Here is a 10524-nt window from a genome sequence, read left to right as displayed (position 1 = left end):
GGGCTAGAGCCGTGCATTGTCACCTTAATGGAAGTACCTGAAAGAATGTTTACATTTTGCACAAACCATATCTTGACACCAAAACTATATTACATATACCTACTGTCAGAGATATGTACTATAGTTCTACTACTTGGTTGATTGTCTGTAAGCGACACAGAAGATTTGAATGATTTCTCTTTCCTGTGTGTGTTTCCTTTTGTCATGTTTTATGCAGTGTTTTCCTTTAGCAGTCAGAAAATAACAGCTAAAGTCAAGACATTAGACCTTATTAGAAAATCTGCCAATGTAATCAGAATTCTAGGTGCTCATCTTCTGGCTGGATGATTTCTTGCTTCCCATGGATAGCAATGATACCTAAAAAGATTTAAGAGCTGTAATTATTTGTTTAATGGAATAAAAAAATTAATAGCATTTTCATTTTGAGTCAGATTAAATCTCATGCTACTAAACTGGAATATAAAAGAGATGAGTCATGGGTAGGTCAGGTTATGATCTTCTCATCTGAGATACAGCACTGTCTACCTTGCTGAAAATTAGTAGAAAGTCTAGAATTAGTAGAAAGCATAGACAAAATGATTTTGCAAGGCATTCAACAATCTATTTTGGTTAGAGTGTTCAATATGCAGCAACTTTTTCTAAACAAAATCTTAAGAACTAGGCATCCGAGGATGCTTTTTCTACCTCAGAAGTGTGAGCCATGAGCATATATTCAGCTTTATTATGTAAAATGACAATTTGATTACTAAACATTCTGTTCTTTATATTTTAGTTTCATTGATTAGGGAGCTAATTCTAAACTATATCAATTCCAAGCAGATTATCTCATGCATAGCCCCTTCAGTTAAAAAGTTAATTTTGGTTGATATCTCAAATTCTGATCTCTGAGAGATTCTGCCAAGCATAATTCACAATTTCAGGTTAACTGGATCAGTGATCTTGATTCTGTATCTAGAGTTTTGATCATTCACTGAGACTCATTTTAATATGGTTGATTAATAAGATTCTCTGATTAACTTCTAGTGTACACCAATCCTAATGGGAAGTCAGAGGTTGCAGTAGTTATCAGGGATGGGTGGAGAAGAGTAGTACTTGCTGAGATCAGAATAACAGGTTCATGACTTTTAACTTTTGTAATCCTGTATTTTTATTCTTGCCCTGTTCACCGCCCTGAGTCCTTCGGGAGAAGGGCGTTATAGAAATATTATTAAATTAAATTAAATTAAATTAAATGACAGATTTTTCCAAACAGTTTTGTTTTATATCCTTTTGCTTTCTTATGCTGGTTTTATTTGTGCAAACTCTTTCAAATGTGCTAACTAGGTTAATGCATATTCTTATCAGAAAGTTTTGTTTTTGTCTAAAAAGACTGAATACATTCTTTTACTGGTTTTATTTTAAAAAATCCGAAAATTGGCTTTACAGGGAGAGAAGAAATGAGAGGAAACTACAGTGAAGTATTGGGCTATTTTCCTGTGGAAATATAATCCAAATCTTACATATTAGTTGTAACTATCACTTACCTGCATTCAATTAAATGATGCATTATATTAAGCTTAATAAGGGGGTGCAATGGCTCTGTGGTTAAAAATGCTGAGCTTGTCAGCTGCAGAGCTGACAGCCCAAGTTCAACTCCCAAGTTCTGCACAACAGGGGTGAGCTCCTGTTACTTTCCCCAGCTCCTGCCCAACTAATAGTTTGAAAGCATGTAAATGCAAAGTAGATTAATAGGTACCACTTTGATGGGAAGGTAACAGCGATTCATGTGCTCTATAGCACATAGCGATGTGGACCATATGACCACAGAAATTGTCTTCAGAAAATGCTGGCTCTCTCAGCCAAGAAAGGGAGCTAAGCACCATGCCCTAGAGTTGGACATGACTGATAGGAAAATCTTTACCTTATTAAGTTTAATATGACTTGTCATTAGAAAAAGAATTAATGCTTGTATTCAATAACTTCATCTCACTTTAATATTTCCTTTTGAAATGAAACTCACCTGCTTGAGGTAAAATTGTAATATCCACATTCCTCCAGAACCTCTTCAATTATAGTCTAAAAAATGAAGTATATTAAGTTTTATTATAAGTTTTCAAAAGACCTAAAAATTGCTTACGATTCCAAAAATAAAGACTAACCTGCATTTGTTCATATGTCATTCCTTCATCCATGTCAAAAGCTCCAAGAAGACCTATAAGTAATTAAATGAGATAAAGTTCGATAATTTAACAGATATTTATATAAATTTGTATAAAAAGAACATTTTTTCAACAAAAAGCTTGTTTAAAATAGAACATTATGGAATAATGTAGAAATGATAAGAAAATATTGGGTGTTACAAACTGAGCTGTTTTTAGATATAGATCTTCTCTATGATTAAGAGGTTCAAATGTATGTTTATTTCAAAAGTACTAGTTTAGAAGTTTTGAATTCTTCCTTTCTTTTAATTAATTGCCATTCTTGTTATTAGGACAGTTGTATGTTTTCTCCCAAGGTGGTTGTTTGATCTCTTTTTGTAATTACAAAAGTGTTAAAAATAAAAATATTAGCTTAATCTTTATATTCACTAGCTTGAAGAGGTATGATGGAGTAAAGATAGTTACATCAGAAAACAGCCTGTTGGAAGAATAGTAGATTAAAGATAGCTCTGCAAAGAGCAGAGATGACAAGCATAGCAAAGAACAAAGAGATGGCAAGTAGGCCACAAGTGTTCCTTTAAAGCAGACATGTCAAACACAAGGCCCGGGGGCTGGATCTGGCCCGTCAAGTGGTTTCATATGGCCCGTGAAGCCATCCTGGAAACAGTGAGGGAATGGCCCCCAATGCCTTGGCCCTGGCCCAAAGACCCTCCTTCTGCCAGAGACCCTCAGATCTGTCCCACTCCTGCCCAGGCTGCCATAGGCACCCTTGATGCGAACAATGTAGAGCTGACCATGCCCACCCAGTAGGCCATACGCACTCTAGCCACACCCACCCAGTAGGCCATGCCCACCCTGGCCATACCCACCCGGCCCCCTGAGGGTAACCGCAATGCTGATGCGGCCCTCAATGAAATTGAGTTTGACACCCCTGCTTTAAAGAGAATGCAAGGCAGCAGTCTCTTGTAGGTTTAGAGCCCTGGTAGATGAGGGAGTAGCATCTTACTCAAACCAAAAGCCACAAAGATATTGCTCGAGCAGGAGATACCATTTAAGATTGATGTTGTCCAGTCTCTTTTTGAAAGCCTCCAGTGATGGAACACTCACAATTTCTGAAGGCAAACTACTCCATTGGTTGACTGCTCTCTCCATTAGGAAATTTCTCCTTAATTCTAGGTTGTTTCTCTCATTGGTTAGTTTCCATCCATTATGTTTTAGTTTTACCCTCATGTCTTTGTAGAAGCCTCTCAAATATTGGAACACTGCTATCATGTCTCCCCTAGTCCTTCTTTGCATTAGACTGTGGGAAGAATCCAGAGAAAGAAATATTTTGGGAAATATTTAAAAGGCAGAATATATTTCCCCAAAGGATCTTAAAGGCAGAAACCAACCCCCTCTCCCCAAGTCATTCTGCCCCAAACAGAAACCAGATCTGAAGAAATGCAGATAATCTTGTCAGAAAGATTGGAGCCAGGAAGCTTGGATTAGAAAGACAAAGATCCCTAGAATCAACAATCCCTCACACCAAAAATCCAACAGTCATCAGCTATAGCCACAGCCACAGGGAAGCAGGATATGACCTTTGGGACATAATAGGATTAACCCACCACCAGACTCAGGTCAAAGTTCATGCCATAGGAACAACTCCAAACAAAAACTTAAAAAGGTATAAAAACCCACCACTCCCTACTATATGTGGTCAGCTTTCCCAGAGCCATCTTTCTGTCTGGCTCTCCTCTTCAATAAACTACAACCTTCTTTCTAAAGCAGTCTCCATTTTGATTATTCCCAGCTTGGACTGGACCTTGATGAAGATTTTTCTTTCAACAAGACTGTAACTGTTATTTAAATGTTTTAGCCTCCAGCCCTGTAATTATTCTTATTGCTCTTTTCTGCACTCTTTCTAGAATCTCAACATCGTTTTATATTGTGGTGAACAGAACTGGATGCAGTATTCCAAGTGAGGTCTTACTAAAGCTTTGTAAAGGGGTACTAGAACTTCATGTTCTTAAAAGATCCTAAAAACCAAGTTTAAAAGGTGCATTTTAACACTGCTCTAAAAGTTAAGAGAAAGGGGAGTCAATCATACTGTTTTGAAACGAGAGCATCTCACAAGAAAACAATGCAGGAGAAAACTCTTTGCTCTTTTAAGGCTCATCATTCCTGAAAGTCCTAAAAGTTCAGGACTCTTGCAAACAGAAGTCAACATGATACTTGAGCACAGAAAAGAACTATAAGCAAGACAGGCCTTTCTGCTATTTTTGTTATCTCCCACAAGTGGAATAAAATGCTGGGTGTTTAAATTCTTTCAGCACATTTCATTATATAAAGGGCTATGAAAACCTTTAATACAAAAGCAAAATGCACAGAACCTTTCAAAACTGTAAACTATCCAGACTTGCTGCAGTATCAGTGAGATGGGCAGCATAAAAATTAAATAAATAAAAATTATGTTAACTAACTTACAACAGATTCATAATAAACTGTTTGTTTTCTGGTCTTTCCAACTGTGATCCTTCTCTGCTCTTGATGTTTGAAAGTGTTCCTCATAACATTATGCATTTAATTGTTATACTTGTTGCTAAGTTTTATACTTTTACCTACTCATTCTATATTTTACCATAAATGCTCCAGGTTGAACACTGCAGTTATTTTCCTTGCTTTTCAATTTTTTCTGTTGCAGTTTTTGCTCTGCTGCTCTCCTTGTCCAACATTTTTGTTCATATTAAACTTCTTACGCCATCCCAACATTTTTTAAGCTTCCTAACATCCCATCTGATTATATTACTGTTATTTTCATGTTTATATCATGATGATGATAGTAATAATAAAGGTGGAAGGGACCTTGGAGATCTTCTAGTCTAACCCCCTGCTCAGGCAGGAAACCCTATATCATTTCAGACAAATGGCTGTCCAGTCTCTTCTTAAAAACTTCCAGTGTTGGAGCATTCACCGCTTCTGGAGGCAGGTTGTTCCACTGATTAATTGTTCTAACTGTAAGGAAATTTCTCCTTAGTTCTAGGTTGCTTCTCTCCTTGATAATTTTCCATCCGTTGCTTCTTGTCCTGCTTTCAGGCACTTTGGAGAATAGCTTGACTCCCTCTTCTTTGGGGCAGCCCCTGACATATTGGAACAGTGCTATCATGTCATCCCTCGCCCTTCTCTTCATTAAACTAGACATACCCAATTCCAGCAACCATTCCTTATATGGTTTATCCTCCAGTCCCTTAATTATCTTTGTTGCTCTTCTCTGTACTCTTTCTAGAGTCTCAACATCTTTTTACATCATGGTGACCAAAATTGGATGCAGTATTCTAAATGTGACCTTACCAAGGCATTGTATAGTGATATTAATACTTCACGTGATCTTGATTCTATCTCTCTGTTAATGCAGCCTAACACTGTGTTGGCTTTTTTGGCAGCTGCACCACACTGCTGGCTCATATTTAAGTGAGTGTCCACTAGGACTCCAAGATTCCTCTCACAGTTACTACTATTGAGCAAGGTACCACCTATACTATACCTGTGCATTTGATTTTTCCTGCCTAAATGTAGAACCTTACTTTTTTCACCATTGAATTTCATTTTGTTAGATAGCACCCACTGTTCAAGTCTGTCCAGATCCTCCTATACCTTAAGCCTACCTTCTGGAGTGTTGGCTATTCCTGCCAGCTTGGTGTTGTCTGCAAATTTGATGAGTTCCCCATGTATCCCCCTGGTCCAAATCATTGATGAAGATGTTGAAGAGCACTGGGCCCAAAATAGAGCCCTGAGGCTCTATTACACACTTCCCTCCATGTAGATGCAGTTCCATTGAGAACCATACCCTGAGTACAGCCGGTCAGCCAGTTACAAATCCGTCTGGTGGTCATGCTGTCTAACCCACATTTTTCTACATTTTTCTATCTTATCAAGTAGTAGGTTGTGATCTACTTTATCAAATCCCTTACTGAAGTCCAAGTAAATTATATCCACACCATTGCTCTGGTCCATTAATTTTGTCACTTGGTCAAAGAATGCAATAAGATTTGTTTGGCATGATCTGTTTTTGACAAACCCATGTTGGCTTTTCGAAATGACTTTGTTTGCCTCTAGGTATTCACTGATTCACTGTTTGATTAGCTTTTCCAAAAATCTTCTCTTTTGACTTCATTGAAGTCAGGCTGATAGGTCTGTAGTTTCCTGGATCTATTTTTTCTCCTTTTTTGAAGATGGGAACTACATCAGCTGTTTTCCAGTCCTCTGGTAGTTCCCCAGTGCTCCAGGATCTTTGAAAAATATAGTTCAATGGTTCTGAGATCACATCTGCTAGTTCCTTGAGAAACTTGGGGTGTAATCCATATGGTCCTAGTGATTTCAGCTTGTCTAGGCTGGACCGGTACTCACTTACCATGTTTTTGCATATCTTAACTTCTAATTTGTTTTTATGGTACTGTTTTTTATAGGTTGGACTGGTTTTTCCCTTTGTGCAAAGACAGATGCAAAAAATGAGTTAAATAGTTCTGCTTTCTCCCTGCTGCTTGTCACCTTCTTACCACTTTCCCCCACTAATGGACCAATCATTTCCTTAACCTTTTTTCTTGTTTTTTACATGTTGAAAGAAGCTTTTTTTTGTTATTTTTGACTTTGGTCGCAAGCCTTAGTACATTTTGAGCCTTAGCTTTCCTCACTTCATCTTTGCAGCTCGGGCTATTTGCTGATATTCTGCCTTAATTATGTGCCCCCCTTTCCACTTTTTATACCTGTCCTTTTTGTCTTTCAATTTATCAGAGAGTTCTTTATGCAGCCATGTGGTTTCTTTTGAAAGCTGTTATTTTTCTTCTTTGTTGGTATTGTGCTAGACTGGGCTTTTATTACCTCACTTTTCAAAATTTCCCAAGCTTCTTGGGAAATTAGCCTAATACTAAGCTCTCAAACATTTTATTATATTTGTTTCCTGAACAGGCATAAATTAATTACATACAAGCATGTATAGTGTAACCTTGGGTACAGTCCATGTTTTTCAAATAATATTTCTAGTTTAATATTTGATATTCTGGGGGAAGATTAAAACAAATCATGTCTGAAAGTTGGAAGTATGTTGCCAATAGGGATATAATTTGAAAAGGTGACTTGGTTTGCTGCAATATAGCTCCTAATTTTTTAAAAATTTAAGGTAAGTTACATGCTTCCCTCTTTTTTCAAACTATTTAAGATGAGAGATAGTGATTAGCTTCAGCCTTTTACAAATGAGTGGCCCTTTGATATTGGGTCCTGATCAAGGCTCTTTCTCCATACCTATAGTTCAAAACAATGAAGAGAAATACAAGTGGGATGATTTGGAAAGCAACTATACTGTGACTGTTCTATGTATGAGTGATATTGTGTCTGTTCTATGCATGAGTGATATTGTGACTGTTCTATGTATGAGTGATATTGTTCTCTAGTCTATAGATATAGGATTTAACAAATGAGTGCGAATTTGAAACTGAGTCCTGACCCAAAGCTCTAACTCTGTAGCTATAGTTCAAAGCAATTAAAAGAAATACAAGGTGGGATGCTTTGAGGAGAAACTGTGCAGAAAGTGACTGTTTTTCTCTACTGTATAAAAATAGAATTTTATGATGTTTATTTTTGTATTGTCATTATTGGTGATTTACTGGGAACACATATATGATGCCCTCTAATATAATTCCCACAATGATTTATATAAGAGGAAACACATTATGTATAAAATAAAGCAATAAAATGTTTAATCAAACGCAATATGATATATGAGCAAAAACCTTCTTGGACTTCTTAAATGAATACATACAATAAAGGTTAATCCTAGAACAATACCACACTGTATTCAGAGGTGGAGTTGCTGCTAAAGCAACCCCAGAAAATGGCACACTGAACAGTGAGTTGTTTTTTTCTCCATGCCAACAAAACAAGGCCACACTTGGAATACTATATCCAGTTTTGGTCACCACAATGTAAAAAAGATGTCAAGACTCTAGAAAGAGTACAGAGAAGAGCAACAAAAAGGATCAGGGACTGGATGCTAAAACCTATAAAGAACAGTTGCTGGAATTGGGTAATGAAAAGAAGGACTAGGGATGACAAGATAGCAGTGTTCCAATATCTCAGGGGTTGCCACAAAGAAGAGGGAATCAAACTATTCTCCAAAGCACCTGAAAGCAGGACAAGAAGCAATGGATGGAAATTAGTCAAGGAGAGAAGCAACCTAGAACTCAGGAGAAACTTCCTTACAATTAGAACAATTAATCAGTGGAACAATCTTCCTTCAGAAGTGGTGAATGCTCCAGCACTGGAAGTTTTTAAGAAGAGAATGGACAGGCATTTGTCTGAAATGGTATGTGGGTTTTCTGCTTGAGCAGTGGGCTGGACTAGGAGACCTCCAAGGTCCCTTCCAACTCTGTTATTCTATTCTGTTCTGTTCTATTCACATCTGACCCTGCTGCCAAAGCCGGCTCCATAGATTTGAAAATGAGTAACTAAGAATGACCATGATAACTCCCAGGTACTTGCCTGAGAAGAGAAATCTAGATGATTTCAACTATCGGTAAGTGCAGCCAGAGAGTTGGGTGTGCATCTTTTTTGCAGCTGTTTATATTGTTAGGCAATCTCTGTTTTTAATATCACTTTTTGAAGCTTAATTGTTAATAACCTGGGTGAATGTTTATTTGCTTATCCCTTTTGCTTTATTACAAATGTAAACCTTCATCATCTTATTTCTCAGCTTTCAAATACTTCACCTTTTACCATAAGGAAGTCAGCAGCATGGGGTTTTTTTGTTTCTTGTTTTGCTTTGTTTTTGCAGTGAAAGTTATTTGATCTGATTTATACCAGATTTTTTACTCTTGAGAGATTTTGTATTTTACTCATTTTTCTAAAAGAACTCATTGCTTCATTTTATTTTTGTATATATTGTCTTTCTATTTTAAAGGGGAATGGAAACTCATTTCCCCTCTTCTTTTACTCTCTGCTGTAAAAATCTTTGTCTTAGCTTCCTCTGTTAATTTGTAATGGAACTTCTACTCTCTTTGTCCTTGAAAAAAAATTGTTTACATTCTGTTGTGAATGCTTGGTTATAAGAGGCATTCTAATTATATTAAGTCCAAAGCAATAATAAATTAAGGACTTTGAATATTATATAATATTATACATTAATCAAGGAGAGAAGCAACCTAGTTCTAAGGAAAAAATTCCTGACAGAATAATTAATCAGTGTAATGACTTGCCTCCAGAAGTTATGAGTGCTCCAACACTGAAAGTTTTTAAGAAGAGGTTGGACAACCATTTGTCTGAAATGGTAAAGGGTTTCTTGCCTGAGCAGGGGGTTGGACTAGATGATCTCCAAGGTACCTTCCAACTTTGTTATTCTGTTATATGTTCTACAATGCCCCCCAAAGGAGATACAAAAGAGAGATGGGACTCAGATGAATTTAACATTAAGGTCTTCTTGGAAATTTTTGGAAAAAAAAATACTTGCCAACTTACAAGTTTCAAATAAAAATTAGATAAAAGGTTTGTGAATTTATTACAATTTCAAATCATCCTAAAGAAAACATCCATATACGTACAATCATAGTTAAATCAGCCATGCAACTAGATGGATTGTAATTCATGATTAACAGATTTGAAAGAGGAGTTTGCTAGAGTAGGCTGAAGAGGGTATTAATGAATAGGACTTTCTTAGGAAAGTTCATAAAGTTAGTGGAATAGAACCATCATGTGTAACTAGAAGATAGCTGTCAATATACATGGTGAACACACATAGTTAATGTGCGTTATTTTCAAATTAGATGATTCAAAATGGGATATTACTACCAGATCTTTGATGATTATGATCAACCAAGTACACTGCAGTTGCTATATAAAGGATAGAAAAAAAATACTGGTTTGGTCCACAGAAGACACTTGAACCCCTGTTGGTCTAAATGAGCTTTTATTAATAATTATTCATGTTTGCTGGGAATTATCAACATAAATAACTACAAAGCAATGTGTTTTTTGCTAGACTTACCAGGTCTGTCATCTAAATTAACTAAAGTACTGCCACTTGAAGAGTGAAGCAACAAATGACAATCTGACGTCAAAAAATTAGGCTCAATCAACTCTGGGGAACCTTGAAGTATCTAAAAAAAGATCAAACAAAACTGAAAACTCTATTTTCTTCATTTCATAAACGTTTCACCAGAAAATAATTAGCACTAGAGATCTATTCTAAAATGGAAATCAAGTTGAACACACATAATACACATAATTCTATCGTAGACATGATATGGTTTAACTCCAAGCATAATACAATTATATTGTATTATCCATGAGAATATAGGATGGAGAGAAAAAAATATAGAGATTTCTTCCTGAGGGTGAAAAAAATTCTTTGTTAAAGATT

The 10524-nt window shown here is 36.4% G+C and overlaps 1 protein-coding gene across 1 annotated transcript in view; it reads right to left on the bottom strand.

The window, feature by feature from the left end:
- Window positions 1-224: 224 nt before the first annotated feature.
- NEK10 (NIMA related kinase 10) overlaps window positions 225-10524 on the bottom strand; it is a 126442-nt gene continuing 116142 nt past the window's right edge. The window contains exons 35-38 of the mRNA XM_083376121.1: window positions 10150-10261; window positions 2139-2191; window positions 2000-2055; window positions 225-357 (exon numbers count right to left, since the gene is read on the bottom strand). Of these exons, the coding sequence (XP_083232247.1) occupies window positions 309-357; window positions 2000-2055; window positions 2139-2191; window positions 10150-10261 (270 nt within the window). The 3' untranslated portion in view covers window positions 225-308. The remainder of the gene's footprint in view (window positions 358-1999; window positions 2056-2138; window positions 2192-10149; window positions 10262-10524) is intronic.

This window comes from Vipera ursinii, assembly GCF_947247035.1.
Source record: "Vipera ursinii genome assembly, chromosome: Z".
Classification (NCBI taxonomy): Eukaryota; Metazoa; Chordata; class Lepidosauria; order Squamata; family Viperidae; genus Vipera; species Vipera ursinii.
Note: the sequence above shows the minus strand (reverse complement) of the source record. Positions and strands in the feature narration are given on the sequence as shown.